At 53.2% G+C, this 21639-nt stretch overlaps 2 protein-coding genes across 5 annotated transcripts in view; both read left to right on the top strand.

Moving 5' to 3' along the window:
* Relb (RELB proto-oncogene, NF-kB subunit) overlaps positions 1 to 1770 on the top strand; it is a 28879-nt gene extending 27109 nt beyond the window's left edge. For 2 of the 3 annotated variants that reach the window (XM_021219388.1, XM_021219387.1), the window contains one exon: positions 1051 to 1770. In XM_021219388.1, the coding sequence (XP_021075047.1) occupies positions 1051 to 1439 (389 nt within the window). In that variant the 3' untranslated portion in view covers positions 1440 to 1770. The remainder of the gene's footprint in view (positions 1 to 1050) is intronic. The other variant, XM_029531906.1, reaches the window with a different exon arrangement.
* A 953-nt stretch (positions 1771 to 2723) lies between these two features.
* Positions 2724 to 21639, top strand: part of Clasrp (CLK4 associating serine/arginine rich protein) — a 23561-nt gene continuing 4645 nt past the window's right edge. For both annotated transcript variants that reach the window (XR_003842539.1, XM_029531925.1), the window contains exons 1-13: positions 2724 to 2785; positions 4000 to 4118; positions 11802 to 11899; positions 12342 to 12443; positions 12600 to 12679; positions 15248 to 15332; positions 16073 to 16221; positions 16994 to 17090; positions 18520 to 18598; positions 18681 to 18754; positions 19452 to 19493; positions 20394 to 20609; positions 20711 to 20980. Coding sequence is in view for 1 of the 2 variants with exons in the window: in XM_029531925.1 (XP_029387785.1) it covers positions 4020 to 4118; positions 11802 to 11899; positions 12342 to 12443; positions 12600 to 12679; positions 15248 to 15332; positions 16073 to 16221; positions 16994 to 17090; positions 18520 to 18598; positions 18681 to 18754; positions 19452 to 19493; positions 20394 to 20609; positions 20711 to 20980 (1391 nt within the window). In the remaining variant the exon portion in view is untranslated. The remainder of the gene's footprint in view (positions 2786 to 3999; positions 4119 to 11801; positions 11900 to 12341; positions 12444 to 12599; positions 12680 to 15247; positions 15333 to 16072; positions 16222 to 16993; positions 17091 to 18519; positions 18599 to 18680; positions 18755 to 19451; positions 19494 to 20393; positions 20610 to 20710; positions 20981 to 21639) is intronic.

Here is a 21639-nt window from a genome sequence, read left to right as displayed (position 1 = left end):
GAACAGATAAAATGTCCATTTGATTTTTGGCTAGATTGTAGATTATACCCTTAGAAAACACCATAAAGGCTGGGCAGTAGTGTGGCACATGCCTTTAATCCCTGCACTTGGGAGGCAGAGGCAGGCAGATTTCTGAGTTCGAGGCCAGCCTGGTCTACAGAGTGAGTTCCAGAACAGCCAGGGATACACAGAGAAACCCTGTCTCGAAAAAAAAATTATTTATTTTGCATATGTTTGGGTGCATACATGTTACATGCAGGTTGTGTGTGGAGATCAGAGAACAACTTGACTGGAGTCGATTTTCTTTTTTCACCACGGGGGTTCCAGGTCTGAACTGGCATCAGTCATCAGGGATGTTAGGAAGCACCTTTAACCAATGAGAGGTCTGGATGGCCTGAGACCCCGCCTTTATTTTCTCTCCCTTCCACATGTGTGTATGCAAATCAGTGTGAGTGTATGCCGCAGCTATGCAGTTGCATATGCAGGCCAGAAGAGGGCGTCAGATCCCTTTAGATCTGGAATTACAGGCAGATTTGAGCAGCTGGAAGTGGGAGTTGAGAACCCAACCCTGGTCCTTTGCCAGAGCAGAAAGTGTTCTTAACCTCTGAGCCATCCCTCCAGCCCTCCCAACCTTGGGAGACTCACATGTGTTATATACATTATACACAACAAGGCAAACACTCATGAACATTAAAAAATGTGGCCTAGTGTGCTGGCTCAGTGGATACAGGCACCTGCTGTGCAAGCTTGAACCTGAATTCTATCTCCATATAAAGTTAGCAGGGATGAAATGACTCCACAAAGTTGAACTCTGACCTCCTCCCACGCACTATGGTAGCAGGTATGCCTACTCACATACATCGTGTGTATCCATAGATACACACACACACACACACACACACACAATGAAGAGAATGAATGGTACTTCCTTTCTACTCCAGTTAGGGTTAAAGGTCCAATATAGAATACACTAAGTACAGTGGACTCCAAGTTAGTTACTGCCTAGCCAGAGGGAGGCTCTAAACCCAGCCATTCTTCTCTCCTCATCAGGTCTGTTCCTCCCACCATCAGCTCTGCAGCCGGCAGACTCTGATTTCTTCCCTGGTTCCATATCCCTTCCCGGGCTGGAGCCTCCTGGCGGCCCCGACCTCCTGGACGATGGCTTTGCCTACGATCCTTCTGCCCCCACACTCTTCACTATGTTGGACCTGCTGCCCCCAGCACCACCACTTGCCAGTGCCGTGGTGGGTGGCGGGGGTGCAGGGACCACCGTTGTGGAGTCTTCTGGCCCAGAGCCCCTGTCACTGGACTCTTTTGCAGCTCCGGGCCCCGGGGATGTTGGTACCGCTAGCCTTGTGGGCAGCAACATGTTTCCCAACCAGTACCGAGAGGCAGCTTTTGGGGGTGGCCTCCTATCCCCAGGGCCTGAAGCCACGTAGCCTCTGAGGTGACAGAGGAGGCACTGGGTGAGGTGTGTGGTACAGCACTCCATTCCGAAGCCAACCTTGATCAGTCTTCCAGCTTCCTCATCCTGAATCGGACATCTGCAGCGCTGGTGGGAAGATGGGGAGCACTCAGGTTCTCTTTGAGCCCATTTTACAGAGTGCTGAGTCCGAAGAGGAAAAGGGGCTCCTGCAGGTGGACCCCTTCTCAGGACAGATTCTCAGAGATTGTACATAGGGGAGGAGGGAGCAGATCCCCGGCCTTCTTCCCTAATCCCGAAGAAGGGGGTGGATTGTTCAGTTTTCCCAATAAAAATTAGTTTTTTGAGCCTTTGGGGGTCTTCTTTCTTCTTTACCCAGGAAACACTTGGTTTGTTTGGAACAAAACGATTGTAGTTGAGAGGCTGGCATGATAGGAGCTCACAATGTGTGATAGGTAGTCTTGGTTGTCAACCTGGCTACATCTGGAACTAAAACCCAAAAATGGAGAGCATGCATGGGAGAGATTTTTTTCCTTAAATTGAAGTAGGAAGATAAACTTATTATTTTTTTAAGATTTTATTTATTTACAAAAGAAGATAAAAATGAAAAAAGAATAAAACAACAACAAAAAGTAAATCACAAAGAAAAAAAACAAATAATAAAAACAATATTATTATTTATTTTATGTATATGAGTACATTAGACACACCAGAAGAGAGCATTGGATCCCATTACAGATGGTTGTGACTGCTGGGAATTGAACTCGGAACCTCCAAAAGAAGAGGCAATGCTCTTAACCACTGAGCTATTTCTCCAGCCCCTGGAAGATCAACTTCTAATCTGGGTCTTGAGATGGGGAGACACACTTTTTTTTTTTTAAATTATTTGCATTTTTTTTTATTGGTTTTTTTCAAGACAGGGTTTCTCTGTGTAGCCCTGGCTGTCCTGGAACTCACTCTGTAGACCAGGCTGGCCTCGAACTCAGAAATCCGCCTGCCTCTGCCTCCCAAGGGCTGGGATTCAAGGCGTGCGCCACCACTGTCCGGCAATATAAATCTTTTTAAAAAAAGACTTCTATTTTTGTATTTTATGCATCTGGGTGTTTTCTCGGCACGTATGCCCATCAGAAGAGGGCACTGGATCCCATAGTTAAGAGACTGGTGGAGCCGCCCTGCAGGCCCCGCCCACAATCCCCGAACCGAGCGCGAGAGCCACGCCCCCACCCCACCGCCCTTCCTCGCGACCGCGGAAGTGCCTTCGGTGCAGCGCCGCCTCTCGCCGGCGCGCCACCTCTCCCTTCCGCTTCCGGTGCGGGTCGTGAGCGCGCGCGAGCGCAGCCGTGGGAGGCGGCGACTAAGCCGGTGAGTGCAGGCGTCCGACCCCGACCTCCCGGCTTCCGAGCGCCGGCCGTCGGCCTCATCCTGGTCCGAGGCGCTCCGGGGATCGCCGTGGGTGTCCGCGGGGCGGCCCCGCCTGCTTCCGTCCCGACAGGCCTCAGGCTGCGCCCCTCGCCCCTCCGCAGGCCCGAGTCCGGGCTTTGGGGTTCGGCCCGGATCCTGGCTCCCAGACGCAGCTCTGTCCCGGCCTTGCACCCATCGCTCCCGCCCAGGGCCGCACTCGCTCTGTTTAGCCTGCCTGGCCCGCTTCACATCCCTGCTTTAGAGCTCGGCCGCCTGACCGTCGTCATCCTCTGTCCACGCCCTTCACCTGGCCTCACCCCCTCCCCAGGCGTGTCCCCGCGGGGCCGTCGCCTCTCTCCAATAACCTATCTTACGGCGCTGCTGCACCCCCCCCCTCCCCGCACCGTGCATGGTTCCTGCAGAGGGATCTTAGGGGTTCTTGTGAGCCCAGCCCTGGCGGCTAAGGATCGGTTTCAGACACTCCTTTTATGTCAGAAATTCCATTTTTATTTTTATTTTCCAGACAGCATCTCATTATGTAGCCTTGGCTAGCCTGGAACGTAGTATGTAAACCAGGCTGGCTCCATACTCAGACGTTTGTCTGTCCTGCCTTCCCACTGCTGACATTCAAGGCATGCACCAGCACTCCCAGCCATTATTTATTTATTTATTTATTTATTTTTGGTTTTTCGAGACAGGGTTTCTCTGTATAGCCCCGGCTGTTCTGGAACTCACTTTGTAGACCAGGCTGGCCTCGAACTCAGAAATTCGCCTGCCTCTGCCTCCCGAGTATTATTATTTTTAATTAAAGCAGGATCTCCATATTTAGGACAGTGTAACCAAGGCTGGCCTTGAACTCAAGACTGTTCTGCATCAGCCTTCCGAAGGCTGTCTACTCTATAGTCTTTCATATGGACTTGAGGGTGCAGAATCTAGGAGGATTTCTTTCCCAGGAGACGATGTCACTGAGGTCACCCAGAGCTTTCTCGTAGTTCTGGAGCTATTGCCACAGGGCTGTTAGGAATCCTTTTGTGCCCTCAGCCTCCTGGTGTGCAGCAGGGCTTCTCTCTCTTGGGATTTAGTCCACCAGGATCAACACCAACGTGTCAGAGGACTCACTCTACCCACGTGGTCTTTATAGTCCCTTTGAGCTGTCTGGTGCCCTCCTCCCTCAGGTAAAAGAAGCCTCAGCACCATGTGGCACGAGGCTCGGAAGCATGAGCGGAAACTTCGAGGCATGATGGTGGACTACAAGAAGAGGGCGGAGCGGCGTCGGGAGTACTATGAGAAGATTGTGAGTGAGCAGACTGAGTGTGGGGTGGGCGGGCTCCAGAGGGAAGGGCCCTGGGCTTGGAGGTGTGTCCAGGCAAGAGCTCTTTTTCCTCAGAATCCTAGCCTCCTCCCCCCTCCCAGTCCCCTTCCTCTGTGACCACTGTCTGTGGAGAGCAAAGTCTGAGCCGTGTGCCCTTAGCCCTTAGCCATCCCTTGTTAGGTAGATGATCTTGGTAGCTAACCTAGGCTGGCCTCAGACTCACTCTCTTCCTTCCTGTGTTTACAGCTGTGTGTTGTTACCATGCTCAGCAATAGTCATTTTTTCAGCCTAGTGGTTGGGGTAAACGTGCGGGCTTCTGTTTGCCTCAGTCCCGGGGCACTGGTGTCAAAGGCGAAAGACTCTGTATCCCTCTGAACTTTCCAGGAGTCAGACCTCTGGAACATTCTCTGCTCCTCCATCAGTGCGTTCCCAATGCCCGGAACAACTCGGCCTTTCTTGAGCTTGGCTGGGCATCTAGCAGTAGTGTCATCAGGACTCATCAGTGGTACCTGACCGTCCCTCTCTTGTTTGATACTTCCATTGCTTTTGGAGAAAAACAAACAAAAAGATAAACCAAACTCCATGCTTTGACCAAAAAGTCCTTGAGGCCCCTGGATGGCTTCCTTGGACATCTTTGCTGGTCTTTTCCATATCTGCCATCACAGATACAGCTTGGTTTTGGGACTGTCTCCAGCATGAAATGACAGTTGCTTCCCTGGCTCAGTTCTTTTAGGTGACGTTCCTGTAGATATCCTATTAACTACAGTGCTGCTAGCCTGCCTCTGTTCCCTTTGCTTTCAGTCTTGTCTCCAGAAGCCCGATCAGCAGATGAGAGAGGTCTCTGCGGATGTAAACCTGGCCCCGTTTCCCTCTTGCTCAGAATCGTATGGCTCCGAGTGTCTGTGGGAGAAGGCCAGTTTCTTTACCATAGTTTTCAAGGCCATACATAGTTTGGATACTCCCTATGAGGTGCTGAGAATGGAAGCCAGAAAAGGGCTAGTGTCAGGCAGATGCTCTACCACTGAGCCAACTCCCCAGATCCGAGCTGGGCAATGGTGGTGCATGCCTTTAATCCCAGCACTTGGGAGGCAGAGGCAGGTGGATTTCTGAGTTCAAGGCCAGCCTGGTCTACAGAGTGAGTTCCAGGACAGCCAGGGCTATACAGAGAACCTTGTCTCGAAAAACAAAACAACAACAACAACAAAAAACCCTTGTCTGTCCCCCATCCCCCAAAAAAAGGCCCCAGCCCTTCACTGGAGGATTCTAGGCAGGGGCTCTACCCCTGAGCCATGCCCCCAGCCCCTCACTGGGGGATTCTGGGCCAGAGCGCTAACATTGAGTCCTACCCGAGGCCCCTGCTGTTCTGGTAGGTTACAGGCAAGCAGTTTGCTCCTGAGCTACTTGGCCCTTAGTCTGATTTTTAGCTCTCCTCTGGATTTGTGCTATTCCACTCTCTGCCTGGCTCCCTGTTCAAGGTATCCTGGCCTCCCAGCACTCTCTCTGCTGCCTAATGTTTCCTTCTGTGTGCAAAATGACACTGTGTGGAATCGATTGGGCTGTAACAGGAATGAAATGTAAGCAAATGGCTTTCACATGGCAGGCATTTATCTCATCTCCATCTTGTCTTGAGGTCTGAGAGCTCTGGAGGCTCTGGCTCTCGTGTCTCCCTTCCACTCAGCCCAGAGGAATGAGAGAAAGAGGGCAGGGGCTCTCATGCTCCTTGGTGAGAGACTTTCTGGGTGTTTTCCCATAACCCCCTGTCCTGGTGACCTGGAAGTCCCACAGGCCCATTCAGCCTCCAGGGATCAGGCATGTAGATTCCCTTGTAGGCGGGCCAGAGGTGTGAGGGGACCACTGAATCGGGAAGCAGAGATGGGTGGCCTGCCAGTGGAGAGCAACTGGATGTAACTCCCTCACAGGTTGAGTGGGGGCTTGGATGTGTAGACCAGTGTGTACTTGCATGTTGGGTGTTTTGTGGGTTTTCCTTGAGGTGACTTTACTCTTGGTGCGGCACGACAACATACCAGAGAGAACTCCTTGTGTTACTTGTGTCATGTGGCAGCAACTTCCTGAATGTGGTCTTCAGAGCCATTTAAGTGGCATTAGCTTCCTAAGCCAGGAAGGGATGTCTGAGCAGGGAGGAGATGGCCACATTGCTTGTGTGTCATGGTTTGCATAACTGAGGCTCAGGAAGGGTTAATTTGTAGGGCCAAGATGTGGCTCAGTGGCGAGTGCTTGCCTAGCCAGTGCCACCCCAAACACATAAAGGAAAGAGAAATAGCAGACTCATAGCCCCTGCTATTGCTGGGTAGAGTGGAATTTGGATTGGGACCAGTGGGTGGATGACACGGGGGAGCCTGAGAGGGGTGTTGAGGCTCGCCTCCCTGTTGGCAGGGAGCCTCCTGAGCCTTTGTTCAGGGCATTGATGAGGAACAGTCCTGGCTGGGTGACAGGAAGAGCTTGACAACAAGTGTCTGTGAGGCCCTTTGTGATGTGGACCATACAAGCAACCAGTGTCCAGGACGGGAATGTGACCCACATGTGTGGAGCCTAGCTGTGGGAGACAGCCAGGCACTGCTTGTGGCTGATGGGGTGGGGTAGGGGGAGTAGGGGTGAGGAAACCAGGCTGGGCTGTGGCTGCCTGTTCAAGCTTGTCTGTGAGCGGCTACATTTGCATCCCCAATCATTCTTGGGGACTGCTTTTCTTCAAGTTTTATGACTTTTCTGTCATTGTTCCTGTTCTTGTCAACATTTTCCCTTTTGAGATTGGATTTTGCTAAGTCATATAGGCTGGCCTAGAATTCACTATGTAGCACAGGCTATCCCTCCAACTCACATTCCTCCTGCCTTGGCCTCCTGGGTGCTGGAATTACAGGTGTGTGCCTCCGTTCCTTTTCTCTGATTTGAATAAAGGACCTGATGATGTGGCACACTTTTAATTCTTGCATTAAAGGGAGGCAGAGGCAGCCGTGTTTCTGAGTTTGAAGCCTGATCTTTATAGCAAGTTTCAGGTCACACAGGGCTATATAGTGAGACTGTCTTAAAGGAAAAAAGGAAAAGAACTACAATCTCCTGTTGAGGCACAGGTGGAAAATAAGTTTCCTGGAAGGCCCAGCTGGCCCTCTGCTGGGCCAGGCATTCCCTGAACTCCTCATGCCAGCCCTTCCCTGTATATAAGGTCATCACTATGGAGTGCTGGGCTGTCCTCTACATTGACCTGTGAGCCTTAGTGGGTGGAGCTTGAGCTTTGGGGACTGGGCGTCTGCTGGTCCGCGTATTAAAGGAACACACCCATATGGACTCCTGCTCCATCTGAGCCCAGAGGGAGCACAGCCAGGGAGCACAGCCAGGGAGCACAGCCTGGTGGTAAGAGTGGGTTCAGTTGGTTTGTTTGCCTCTAATGTTGGGGGTGGAACCTAGAGATTATCCATGCCAGGTAAATGCTCCACTCAGCCTGGATTTAGCATCTCAGGAAGATTCTTTGAGTATGGCTCACAGAACCAAGAGTTAGGGGAAACTGACTGTGGATAAATGAATAAAGAAGCTGTGGGAGATAGCTCAGTGGTTAAAACACTTGCTACAGAAGCATGAGGACCAGTTCACACGGTGGCCTGCCTGTCGCTCAGCCTCAGGAAGGCAGAGACTGGTTCCGTGGATCAAGCTGACTAGCGAGATCAGCCCTGTCAGCTAGCTTTGAGTTTGAGCGAGAGGCCCTGGCTTAGTGAACAAGGTGGGAGAGTATCGGAGGATGAGCCCTGACACCTGCCTCAGGCCTCCACAAGCATGTGCACCTACACATGCCCACATTCGTGCAAACATGCACACACGTGAAAGTGGAAAAAGGAAAGTGACTGTACGTACACATCCAGTGTGGAGCACAAAGCCAGTGGCACACTGGGAGCAGAGGCAGCAAGAGCTCTGTGAGTTCCAGGTTACAGTAAGTTACATGGTGCGACCCTTTCGTCCCCCTCCATCTCACACACACACACACACACACACACACACACACACACCAGACAGACAGTATGGCTGGCTTCTGCAGGCCAGGTGAAGCAGACACAGAGAGTGGCAGTTGTTGGCTGGGTGAGGAGAGAGGGGTGATCTTCAGGACAGAGAGTTTGCACTTTGGAAGACGAGGCCATTGTAGAGATGGGAAGCATAGTTCACACAGAGAAGTGTGTGTTAGTTGATACATACACTGCACTCAAGCCGTTAAGGGCTGGGCTGGGCTGGGCTGGGCATCAGTCAAGGAGAGCACTTGCCTGGTGTGAGCGAGGCTCTGGGGTTTTGTTTTTGTTTTTGTTTTTGCTTTTTTTTTTTTTTTTTTTTTTTTTGGTTTTTCGAGACAGGGTTTCTCTGTGCAGCCCTGACTGTCCTGGAACTCACTCTGTAGACCAGGCTGGCCTCGAACTCAGAAATCCGCCTGCTTCTGCCTCCCAAGTGCTGGGACTAAAGGTGTGGGCCACCACGCCCGGCTAGAGGCTCTGGGTTTAATTCCCAGTGCAACAAAGAAGTTAAAATGACAATAGTTGAGCATAGATCCTATCCTATGTTAGGTACTTTTTTAGCATAGTAACATTTATCCTAACATTGGAAAAAATAAGCAAAAGGTAGAAAGGAGTCAGGCCTGTCTGCAGTCGGTCTGCCCAATGCTGGGGTGATCGATTTCAATGCAGGCCTTGTGGCTTTGTCTTCTGTCCTTATGTGGGGATGGCGTCTTTAGAATTGCAGAGATTGAGCTGGGGACGTTCTCACAGACAGTGCTGTTTGTGAGAGCCAGGCTGTTAGGGCTCCTTGACTTTCCACAGTGTCACTCCCCTCCAAGCCCCCAGGCATGCCCTGGCCTGGGGACACTTTACTTGGGCTCTGTGCCTGTAACTTCTGAGATGCAGATCCCTCCAGGGGCTCTCACACACTTGCCAGACTCCATGCTGCACCTGGCAGTCCCTAGAGTCCTGGCCTCAAGGCCCTGTGGCCTGAGGAACTAAAGAAGGCAGGCAGATGCACCGCAGCCCCGGGACTTGATTCCACAGCCACCCAGCTGCACCCTGTCAGCTTTTTCACTGTGAACTCAAGAGTCTTGACAGTCCAGTAACCCGCAGAGTCAGATGAGCAGGGTACCAGCTGTGCTCACTGTGGGTCTTTGCAGGGGCCTGCATTCACTCTGGGGGGGTGAGAGGGTGGGGGACAGACAATGATATGGAGCTGGGGTGTCTAGAGTGTGAGTACCTTGGCCACTGGCAGGCTGTGGCTTCTAAGAGCTGAGTCTTCTGTCAGAGAGGATTCTTTTACCTGATTTATAGGCCCTGAGAGTCCTTTAGGGACCAGGCCCTGGGGACCGACACAGCAGTGAGCAAAACAGATCCCTGTCCCCTGGGAGTGCTTCATGTTCTTGAGGGAGGCAGGTGGTGATGGAGGTAGCTGAGCTAGAATAGCAGGCGCTGGTTGCTGCCCTGAAGAAAACTAGAGGACCCAAGGCACTCGCATGGGGTTGCTTGGGGAGCTCTAGGGGATGTGAGGTAATGGAGTAGCCCTACTAAGAGGGAGCCACAGCGTAGAGGCCCATTAGCCTGGACCAGGAGAGCAGAGGAACATCAGGCTGACACCCAGGGGGTGCTTGGGAGAGGAGGGTCATGGCTTTGAGGGACAAGGAAAGCACTGCAGAGAGCCAAGGAAAAGATGGCCGCGACAGCAGGACCCAGCCAGAGCATGTGCTGGGACTCTGGCAGAACTGTCCCCTATGGAGCAGCATAGAGCCCCTCCTGTGGCCCTCCCCGGTACAGGTGGTGTGACCCCAGTCACCGGCAGAGCAGTGCAGTTGTGCTGTCCCCGCATGGTTTATACTATACATGATGCTTTTGTCCTAATATGGCTTAAGGGTTTGTAACCTTTCCCCAGCCCCAGGACTCAGGCTTGAGATGACGGACGGGGAGGCTCCTAAGTAGGTGGCCTTTTTTGGGCTGGTTTTGTTTGGTTTGTTTTTGTTTTATGTATGTGTATGTGTGTGTGTATGTATGTATGTATGTATGTGTGTGTGTGTGTATGTATGTGTGTATGTATGTATGTATGTGTGTGTGTGTGTGTGTGTGTGTATGTATGTATAAGACAGGAGGTGGTAGTAGTCATCTTTAATCCTGGCACTCAAGAGGCAGAGGCAGGTGCATCTCATTCAAGGCCAGCCTGGTCTACAGAGTGAGTTCCAGGACAGCCAGGGCTACACAGAGAAACCCTGTCTCGAAAAGAAAAGAAAAATGGGGGAAAAAAAAAAAAAAAAAAAAAAGATGGGCAGGAGAGATGGCTCGGGGGTTAAGATTAATGACAACTCTTCCAAGAGGTCCTGAGTTCAATTCCCAGCAACCACATGGTGGCTCACAACCATCTGTCATATGATCCAATGCCCTCTTTTGCTGTGCTTGAAGACAGCAACAGTGTACTTATATACACAAAATAAAAATAAATCTAAAACAAAACAAATATGTTGAAATAAAAGAAAAAGATAACTTGTGGTGTGTTATGTACAGGTTTCTTTTATCTAAGTGCGTTAGCGCATTAGAGGCTACAGGCCGATGTTGGGTCTCTCCCATAGACGCTCCTCCATGCTTTTGTCACAGGATTTCCCCCTGACGCTGGCCTGTAAGCAGCAGGATCTGTCTGCCTGCCTGCCCGGTGATGGGATTATAGGCACACACTGATCCGCTCGGCTTTTACACGGGGTGCACTGTGGTAACAGCTTTTTGAGCTATAAGTGCTATACCACAGAGTTTACCCATTAAAAGTTCACGATTCGTTGCTGCACTGCAGCTTAGTGGCAGGATGCTTGCCCAGCATGCTCAAGGCCCAGGATCAGTGTTGCCTGCACCTCGAGCATGCTCATAAGTTCTCAGTTCTGGGGAGCTTCTCAGTGTCCCCCCACTTGATGCAGTGTTTTGGGCTGTACCTGTGTGTTCAAGGCTCAGCTGTGTTGTAGTAGATAGCATGTTTGTCCACTTTATGGCTGACTAATGCCCCACTTTATACAAGTAGTCTGCTGGGTTCTTAGTACTTTCCGGCTCCTGTGAGCAGTGTGCTATCGTGAACATTAGCATGTGTAAGATCTGTATCTAGAAGTGGAGTTGTGGGTCGTATGATGATAATTCTTTATTGAACTCTTCATTCATTGTTGTTTTGTTTTGTTTTTCCAGTGCCAGGGGTGGAGCTAGGTGGAGCAAGGGCCTCCTGCGAGTCAGGCAGTGGCTCGTCACTCAGCACAGACAGCCTCAGCCTGGGTTAGCTGGTGTGGGACTCAGTTTCGTGGTGCCTTGCCTGTGTGACTTTGCTGCCCCAGAGGCTGCGCCAGGGCCAGGGCTCGCACTGTGCTCCAAATGGATGGCTTGGGATGGGGTTGAAGAGTTAGGGGTAATACTTGAGACAGTATATGTCTGTAGCTCAGGCCGGCTTTTACTGTGTAATCCTCCTGCCTTAGTTCCACAGTAGCTGGGATAGAGAGGCCTGGCTGGCAGGGTGCCTCAGCTAGAGCAGAGTTCAGTGCCCCTGGCCATGCCTGGGAGGACACAGGTCCCTGTCCCTCCCTGACCCAGAGGCCAAGTGACCACTAGGTCTACTTAAAGTAGGGAGGCATGGTGGGCCTTGGCTTCTTGGTGACCTCTGACCTGTCCATCCCTGCAGAAGAAAGACCCTGCCCAGTTCCTGCAAGTGCATGGCCGAGCCTGCAAGGTTCACCTGGATTCTGCAGTTGCCCTGGCTGCTGAGAGCCCTGTGAACATGTAAGACTGGGGGAGGGGGCAGCGTAGTATCTCGAGGGGCTTGGGGTAGTCTAGAGACTGCAGGAGAAGCTCGGATAAGGACAGTCTTGTATAATGGAGCCAGGAGGACTGCATGTGCAGGTGACGCCCAGAGAAGTCACGTAGGTGCTCACATAGGGAAGGAGTTAGGACTGACTGAAGTGCACAGGTAGCCGAGGGCAGCTGCCAGGCGGGCCTGGTTCAGGGCGACTGTGCCTCCTTTCGTGGCATCCTTAACCTGGTGTACGTTCCTTGCTCTTGCTCGGCTCTGAGAAGTGAGGCCCTGCCCGTGGACTGGCAGGTGGGTGACTTGTGAGCCCTGGACCCCAGGTGTAGATTAGGTGGATGTCAAAGGAGCTTGAAGTGGTAGGGACTGGGTGCTGGGACTCTCTCTGCCTCTCTGACTGTGTCCTTCCCATCTCAGGATGCCCTGGCAGGGGGACACCAACAATATGATTGACCGCTTTGATGTTCGTGCACATCTAGACCACATCCCTGACTACACTCCCCCACTGCTCACCACCATGTATGTGTCCTGCGAGGCTGGGATGCCCCAGCATACCCTTCACCCTGAGCCTTGCCCACTCCCTCCCTTAGGCAGAAGCCTAACCACCACCACCCCTTTTTCTGATTCCTGGGGCTTTAGTTCTCACCTTCTCTTTAACCCCACTCCTTCCCAAAGCTCCCCGGAACAGGAGTCGGACGAGCGAAAATGTAACTACGAGCGGTACAGAGGCCTGGTGCAGAACGACTTCGCCGGCAGTGAGTGGCGGGGCGGGGCGTGGGGCATGGGGGCCTGAGGCTGGACCACCTAGACAAGGCTCACCCAGGTACTTGCTGCTGGTTACCCTTGGTTCTGTCCTAGTCTGTGTACCCTCTCCCCCTTTGGGTCTTCGTTCATGAAACTGGCACAGGGTCTCTGGGGTTAGAGACTTGGAGTTCTCTGCCCATGCCACCCCCCATCCCTTCCTTCTGATCCTATATAGAGCCCTTTTCCTAAAAAGAGAGAGGGGGCACCCACTGCATAGGTGAGGGTCCTAGGAAGACCTTCCTTGTTGTGAGCAGAGCCCCCGGACATGCCAAGGGGCAGACCCTCTCCGGCAGGTCACCAGGGGACCCCTGCACGTGGCTGGGGACGTGGCAGAGCTCTCAGATCTGGCTAGGGAACTGGCTCAGTACTTTCTCGTGGAGTACCTGCTGTGAAAGCCTGACAAGCTGAGTGTGCTCAGGAGAACCCACTCCTGAGTTGTGCCCTGACCTGTACATACATGCTTGTTCCATGTACACATGACATGCATGAGCAGATGGAGACAAAACAGATGACGAGTTTACCCTGCTATCTTACTTCCTGTGACCCTGCATGGCTTCCTGCAGGGAGAGGACTCAGTAGTTCTCCCTCCCTCTCTCTCCTGGGCTCTGTGCAGCTGGGGTGGACCCTGGCCACACACACAGATGCTAGGAAAGTGCTCGCCTACTGAGCTGCACCATCAGACCTAGGGCTATTTTTCTTACTGTTTCTATGTTTGAGACAGTCTTACTCTGTAGTCTGAGTGGTCTTGAAGCTCATGATCCCCTGCCCCACCCTCTCCAGTGCTACAGTTGGTCCCCAGGCAAGAGCCACTGGGTCCACTGGGTTCAGTTTGATGCCTCCATTTTAGACAGAACTCATGGGTGTCTGGATATTACATCTTCCCCGCCTCTGCCTAAGCATGGGGAGCTCCCTGGTGGGCGCCCTTGGCCAGGGTCATCCACACACACACACCCCTTTCCTGTCAGGTCTCATTTTCCTCCCTGTGGCGTGTTAAGTGGGTCCATGGGTCTGAAAACCTTGCTTCAGGCTGACATAGGTAGCCCTCCATGTTGGCTACCTAGTCCCAGACTTATGTATTTCTAAGATGCAGTTTAAAATCAGAGGTTGCCACATCCTCACAGGCAGTGCAACCTTAGAGATAAGAAGTTTGTCATTTATCACCATGGTGCTATCATTTTTGCCGTCAGTCCAGGCCATATGGTTCTTTGCAGCTGGTGGCCGGGCTTTCCTTAGTCCTTCGTTCACTCCTACAGCAGTGTGTCCTGTGCTGGTCTGGGGACAGGGCCTCAGGGAGAGCCACTGCATAATTACTGCATGAACAGTCTGAGAACAAACCTATGTGGTGTAAGAGATGGTTTGTGAGTGTTCCTGAAGGGAAGTGCGATAGAGCAGGGTAGGTAGAGATTCCAGCCCCTGAGATACAGTGCACAGAGGTCCTGGAGTACAGGCCCTGAGACAGGCCAGAGAGCTGTGGGAGAGGGCGGCAGGGCCCTCTCCTAGGATGTGGAGACCAGGTAGGAGTCAGGTGCTTGTCACAGCAAGGAGGGCCATGCTTTGTTACCTGGCACAGACCACTGGGGCCACAGACAGAAAAGCTGAAGCACTTGGGCTGCTATAGTGGCCCAGCACCAGAGCTATTCCAGAGACTGAGGCAGGGAGAGAGATCTCAAGTTCACGGCTTGCCTGGGACAGCCCAAACAACTTTATGAAACCATGTTGCCGGGCGTGGTGGCGCACGCCTTTAATCCCAGCACTCGGGAGGCAGAGGCAGGCGGATTTCTGAGTTCGAGGCCAGCCTGGTCTACAGAGTGAGTTCCAGGACAGCCAGGGCTACACAGAGAAACCCTGTCTCGAAAAACCAAAAAAAAAAAAAAGAAGAAGAAGAAGAAGTAGTAACTGTTGCTGAAACCATGTCTCAAAAAGAGGCCTGGGTTAGTTCCATGGTAGAGGACTTGTTTGGCTTAGGTTTAATCTTCTGTTTCTCACCTGTTCCCCTTACAAAGAAAGGGAAGCTTAGCCGAAGCCTGTAGAGGGAAGGGAAAGGACTCACATGAGCCTGAAAGCTGGGCTGAGGGGAGACTATGGCTGCCTCAGGACCCTGGGGAGTTCCTGAAGTGGGTGCTGGGGGTTAGGGATACAGGGTCATCAGACACTCCTAATAGAAGCTAACCCACAGGACCACATGGCAGCCGTGGAGGCATGCTTACGGTTCTGGAGACCAGAGAGGCTCTATGACAGTGGCAGGGGCCCTAGGTCCAAAGTATTCACTCTGTCGGGGATCCCGTTTTACAGAAGAGGAAACTGAGACACAGGGGTCAAAGGTTACTTGAGCCAGGTTACAGTGTGAGTGGGTCATCTGACTGATGGTATATACTGTGGTCACTTGGGTCCTAGACAGAAGAATGATTTGAGATAGGTGACTCTACCTTGGCTGTCTCCCTCCCACCCTCTCCTGTGTCTTCGTGTCCCACTCTATCTACTTGTGGCTGGCTGGGCTGACCTGTGCCTCTCCTTGCCAGTCTCTGAGGAACAGTGCTTGTATCAGATCTACATTGATGAGCTGTACGGAGGCCTACAGAGACCCAGCGAGGATGAGAAGAAGAAGTGAGTCAAGGGTCTGGTCTGATGGGGCGGGGACTAGCCTTTCCACCCCATCACGTCCGTCAGCACTCAATGGGTGCTGCCTCCATATATGTGGAGAGGAAGGGGCAGTGGCCAGGTTCTGCCCAAGCTTGTTGCTTCTACCTTGCAGAATGGGAGGTTTGAGTCCTGTGGGGAAGGCTGAGGAAAGGCAGGCAGCTCCTTGGAGTCAGCCGAACGTCAGGAGCTGCGAGGACCATGGGTGATGGGGGTCCTGCACTTCTGGTGCCAGCACGCAGTGCTGATGTCACGACTGCAGGCCTGGAGCTTCGGTGTGGCCAGCCTGGCTGGGTGCTGTTGTTGCAGCCCTGCTCAGATCTGGGAGATCCACTTACAGGATCTGCTTGTTGACACTCAGCCTTAGCCCCAGGATCAGGGCGCTGGGACGAGGAGGTATATTGACAGTTGAAGTCCATGGTGGCCTCTCACTGTGACCCCTGAAGGCAGAGCTGAGGTACACTTTGTCCAAGATGACTCTGGGATCTGCACTCATGGGACTTAAGACACAGGCTTGTATCCTGACAGGTGAACAAGGAAGACTTCTTGGAAGAGAAGGTCCTGTACCAGGACAGGAATGGGAAGGACCAGGCCATAGTGGGGTAGGCTAGAGTGGACCAGCTTAGGTGGATGTGTGTAACCACTGTGGGGCTCACCTGTGGCCCTGCTCCTGCTGGGTACCCCCTGACTCATGGCTCTCTTCCCAGGCTGGCAGAGAAGAAGGCTTCCATCGGCTACACCTATGAAGATAGTACTGTGGCCGAGGTAGAGAAGGTGGCTGAGAAGCCAGAGGAGGAAGAGTCACCAGCTGAGGAGGAGAGCAACTCGGATGAAGATGAGGTCATCCCCGACATCGGTGGGGTCCCCTCTCTGCCCTCCCCACCTGCAGTCCCCGGGCATCGGTTCTGTGTCTCGTCCCTCACCCTCTGTGGGGTACCCATGCTTACAAGGCCTCCCCCACCCCACCTCAGCTACAGGGTCTCAGTCTCCTGTTATTTCCGGCCTTCCCTGTCCCTTGTCTTGCCTGTCCCCTATCCCGTGTGCCCCCTCCCCGTTTCTGGGCACTGTTCTAGAAGATTCTTCCTCCTAGGAGTTGGCCCTTCCTCTTCTACCTAGGCTGGCCTTGCTTTGCTCTGGGAAAGCAACTTTCCCCATTCCTAGAGCTGCCCCTCATCCTTCAGCCTCTATCGCTCATATCCCATGGTCACCTCCTTCCCCTGTGGGTGTGCCTGGCCAGAAGACTGTCACTGACCCCTCTCCATCCTACTCTTTCTGGTGCACATGCAGACTTAGCGCCAGGCAGAGCCAAAGTTCATGTGTGTCCTTCCTGCCCTTCCTCTGTGTGCCGCCCGCTCTCTGCCCACCCTACCTCCATCTAGTTCCACCTCCCATCCTCTTCTCTTTCCTGCACTCCATTCATAGACTCATCCACTCACCCCCACTGGTCCCTGCTGTGCTATGTGCTGTGCTGGCCACGCCTCAGCTTGGTCCTCAGAGCTGTGCTGGCACAGCAACGCCCTCCCTGAAGGTGCTCTATCTGGCAGACTTGCCCCGACTTGGGGTGCTCCTCCCCACCCCACCCCCTTCTCCTGGGCCTTGGGTCCCTGACAGCCTTTTTCTTGGTGCAGACGTGGAGGTGGACGTGGATGAGCTGAACCAGGAGCAGGTGGCTGATCTCAATAAGCAGGCCACAACCTACGGCATGGCTGATGGGGACTTTGTCAGGTGAGAATGCTGGCTGGCATGCCATACTCTGACCATGCCCTGGCTTCTGTATCACATGCCTGCTAACAACATCTGTTCTCAGCCTGTGAGCTATGAATTTGTGGTCCCACTTTCTGCAGAAATAGATCTTGTCCTACAGTGTGACCTGGAAGCTACTGGTTCTTTGGGGACAGCACCCTCTAGTGGTCAGCCATGTGCATGTTCATATGATAATGATGAGCAAGCCTCTGCCACTGCCTGTGCTTGGTCATGCCACACCAAGCACTCTCTTTACATCAGTGGCACCAACAGACCAGAAACCATTTTTGTGTGGAACTAGGGATCAGTCCCAGGTCCCTGCCCTGGTCTATTAGAACCCTCTAGCTCAGTGGTTCTTCCTAACCCCGCGACCCATTAATACAGTTCATCGTGTGGTAGTGACCCCGTCCATCACGTTGCTTCCATGGCTACTTGCTAACGAATCGTGTGGTGCTGTGAGCTGTGATGTAGATGTTCTGGGGATACAGATTTGCCAAAGGTGTCAGGGCCGCAGGCTGAGGGCCGCTGCTCCAGTGCTTGTGCCCTTAAGGGGTTAAGGGTGCTTGTCGCTGCCACCACCACCCAGCCCAAAGCAACGTTTTTTTGAAGAGAGAACCTGGCTGTGATGATGGCTAGCCAGCCACAGTCATCCTCCTGCCTCCGCCTTTCGCTGTTACAGGCATGGAGTAGCCACACACAACTTTTAAAGTATTCCTGTGGGTTCTCCTTTCTGTTTTGTTCCGAGTTTTATGTGTATGGGTGTTTTGCCTATATATAGTTTTGTGCATCATGTGCAGACCAGCAGAGGGCACTGGATCCCCTAGAGCTGAAGTTACAGGCAGTTGTGAGCTATCAGATGTGGGTGCTTAGAACTGAACTCAAGTTCTCTGGAAGAACAGTAGGTGTTGTTAACCTCTGAGCCATCTCTCCAGCCCCGAGTGTCAACTGTTCTAAACCAGCACAGAGGGAACCTAAAGAGGGTGCCTCACAACCAGCTCCAGGGCATCCACCAGGCACACCTGTGACCAGCTCTTTTAGGTGCTTAATAAAATCTATTAAACACAGCAGAGAAATTAAGGCTAGTAGCGCATACCTATGATTCTGCAGTCTTGAGGCTGAGGCAAGGTGGTCATGAGTTCAAAGCTAGACCCAACAGAGCAAGACCCCATCAAAGGGAAGAGCAGGAAAGGAAAGGGTAGGGTAATGCCTGCCTGCACATCCCTTGGCTACTAGGACTACACAGGGAGTTCAAGACCGGCCTGGACAGCAAAGCCCCTGGCTCAGGGAGAAAGGACAGAGTTATCCAGGAATCATGGGTGACATCAGGTCCCTGCTGCCTTTGCTGCCTTTACCAGGGCTCTGCCCACTCTGTGACCTATGCCCTTCATGCCAATCCTAACTTCCTCTGCAGGATGCTACGGAAAGACAAGGAGGAGGCAGAGGCCATCAAACATGCCAAAGCCCTGGAGGAGGAGAAAGCCATGTACTCGGTGAGCTCTGGTAGGGTTCAGGGGGTAAAAGTGTATCCAGTGAGGGCACACCTCACCATCCTGGTACTCCCTCCCCGTCTAGGGCCGTCGTTCCCGGCGACAGCGAAGAGAGTTCCGGGAGAAGCGGCTGAGAGGCCGCAAGATCAGCCCTCCCAGGTAGGATATCTCCCCTGGGCAGCCCTCCTCGATGGCCAAGGGCTCGAGAGGAGCCTGGCCTTGGCAGTGGGGCGACAGTCACAGAGCTAGGAGTAGCTGCAGGCATGGGACTGCTTCCCCAGTCACCTGCCGCCACCTCTCAGTCACCGCCCACCTGTGCTGGTCAGTGTCAGCTCCACAGGGCCTAAATAAGGGCTCCTTTCTTATAGCTAGTTTCCTCCATTGTAAAGTAGAGAGAGGCGACTTCCCACAGTGAAGTCTTGAGAGGATTGGGAGAGCAGTTGCATATGAGTAGAGAAGATTCTGGGCCTGCAAGCCCTGGGCAAATGTCTGAGGAAGGTTTGGGTAAGACAGTGGTGTGAGGTTGGCAGCAGGCCACGGGCCCCTCCACACAGGACACTGCCACCCGAGGGCGTCACTTGCCCTCACAGGGACCATTCCTCCCCATGAAGAGTGAATCCTCAGGCTCAGGTACTGAGTTAGTTCGACACACTGTTGTTTTCTTGCCAGCACTGATGTCACCATCCTGGGGGCTGGTCCCCATGGCTTCCAGGGCAGCACCAGGGCTGTAATAAGGAGACAGATGTGGGACCCCACAGTGCCGTGGGGGCACAGTGTGCAGCACTGGGGTTGAGGGTGGGATAGTTGACAGCAGCAGCCTGGTCTCAGCTCTTCTATCCTTCCCTGTCCTCTATAGTTATGCCCGCCGAGACAGCCCCACCTATGACCCCTATAAGCGGTAAGTGTCAGTGCTCTGGAAGAAGCTGTCATTGTTGCTGACCTTTTGGGTCACTCCTGTGGCAGATGGCATCCTGTGGTCTATGGGTGGGGATTGAGTCTATATCAGTTTCATTTTTCCAAAAATTTTCTAAAATTCAGAATCTCTTTAGGACATAAAGGGACATGGAGATTGGGTGTGTTTAACACACGACTTCCAGAGTTAGTGAGAAACTTCCCTCACTCTCTCCTAAGGCCAGGGAGTGGGGCCTTTTGCATTGGCCTGCTTTTCCCTAAAGGGAGTTCCACTAGGCCCAGTGTTTCATGGGATGGAATTAGCCGAGGACCTCCTCTCCAGGTTAAGCAGGGAGACCTCACTGTGTTTTGCTACCGTTCTAGGGCTGGAACCCAGGGTCTCTTGCATAGGCACAGCCTTCTTTGAGCTACACCCAGTCTTTCATTTTACTAGCACAGAGAGCCAGCCATTTTTGTTTTGTTTTTGTTTTGTTGTTGTTGTTTATTGAGACAAGGACTCTTGGAACTCTCTGTGTAGACTAGGCTGACCTCTACCCCCACTACCCCCTGCCCATTTTCTTTTGGGAAAAATTACATTTATCAGTCTGGGTGGGGTCGGTGCACGTGTGCCACAGAGCTGAAGGTAAAAGGACAGCTTAAGTCAGTTCTCTCTCTACCCTAGCGCGTGGATTCTGAGATTGGCCTCAGGTTGTCAGGCCCGCAGGGCCATCCCACCAGCCAGAGACTTGGTCATTTTTTTCTTTTTTCTGGAGACAAGGTCTCTCTATGTAGCTCTTGACCTCGCTTTTGATGTATACCAGGCTGGCCTTGAACTCACACATCCCACTAGGGCCCTGGTGCCTCTGGGGCTCTGAGTGCTGCCTCCCTTTTGCCCGCCCTTTTGCAGGTCACCTTCAGAATCGAGTTCCGAGTCCCGCTCCCGCTCTCGCTCCCCGAGCCCAGGCCGCGAGGAAAAAATCACTTTCATCACCAGTTTTGGAGGCAGCGACGAGGAGGCAGCTGCTGCAGCTGCTGCAGCCGCCGCATCCGGGGCTGCCCCAGGGAAGCCCCCCGCGCCTCCCCAACCGGGTGGCCCCGCTCCAGGCCGTAATGCCAGCACCCGGTCGGTAACGCTCGCGCCCGCCCTAGCTGACCTCCGGGAGGAGGGACGGGCCCTCTAGAGCAGGGTCGCTCACAAACCCTGTTTTCTCCGTGCTCCCGCAGCCGCCGCTCCTCTTCGTCCTCCGCCTCCAGGACCTCCAGCTCCCGATCCAGTTCGCGTTCCAGTTCGCGCTCCCGCCGTGGCTATTACCGCTCTGGCCGCCACGCGCGCTCCCGCTCCCGCTCCTGGTCCCGCTCGCGCTCCCGTTCCCGGCGCTACTCGCGCTCCCGCAGCCGCGGACGGCGACACTCAGACGGCGGTTCCCGCGACGGACACCGCTACTCACGCTCGCCAGCCCGGCGCGGCGGGTACGTGCCCCGCCGAAGGAGCAGGTCTGTGATCCACGTTAAGGAGCAGGAATGTCTTACGTTGTGGGGGAGCGGGGACTGGGGACAGACCAGGCCAGCCCCTCTTCTCTTGGGAAGCACTTGATTGGAAGCAGGACGGGGTAGGTACCAAAGTATGGGGCAGGGCATGGAGGGATCTCCTTGGCTTTTACCTGGACTTCCCAGACTGCTGGACCTGGGAACCTCTGGGCTGGCCAGGGGACCAATGAGCTTGAGCTGTGGCTGTTTTTAGGTTTGGTTGGGGGGAAAGCAGCAGTGGAGAGTTTGGATAGAGCCAGGCTTAGAGCTGGAATTTCTTCATCTGTAGAACTCCAGGGGTCCTCAGTGATTAACTGCCAGGGGAGCCCTTCCTTATCTTTCTGTTGCTCTAAGGAGGCAGAATATACATACACTCAGTACCGATGACAAGTTCTAGTCAGCCCAGGGAGATTCATTATGTGCTTGGAAACTGGCTTCTGGGTCTTCCCTGTAGCATGACCACAGGGGAAAGGCAGGGGCAGGGCGGGGGGCGGGGCCTACCACAAATTGAATGCTAGTCTGGGTGTGACTACTCTTTTCTTTCTTTCTTTCTTTCTTTCTTTCTTTCTTTCTTTCTTTCTTTCTTTCTTTCTTTCTTTCTTTCTTTCTTTCTTTCTCTCTTTCTC

This window comes from Mus pahari, chromosome 19, assembly GCF_900095145.1.
Source record: "Mus pahari chromosome 19, PAHARI_EIJ_v1.1, whole genome shotgun sequence".
Taxonomy (NCBI): domain Eukaryota; kingdom Metazoa; phylum Chordata; class Mammalia; order Rodentia; family Muridae; genus Mus; species Mus pahari.
Note: the sequence above shows the minus strand (reverse complement) of the source record. Positions and strands in the feature narration are given on the sequence as shown.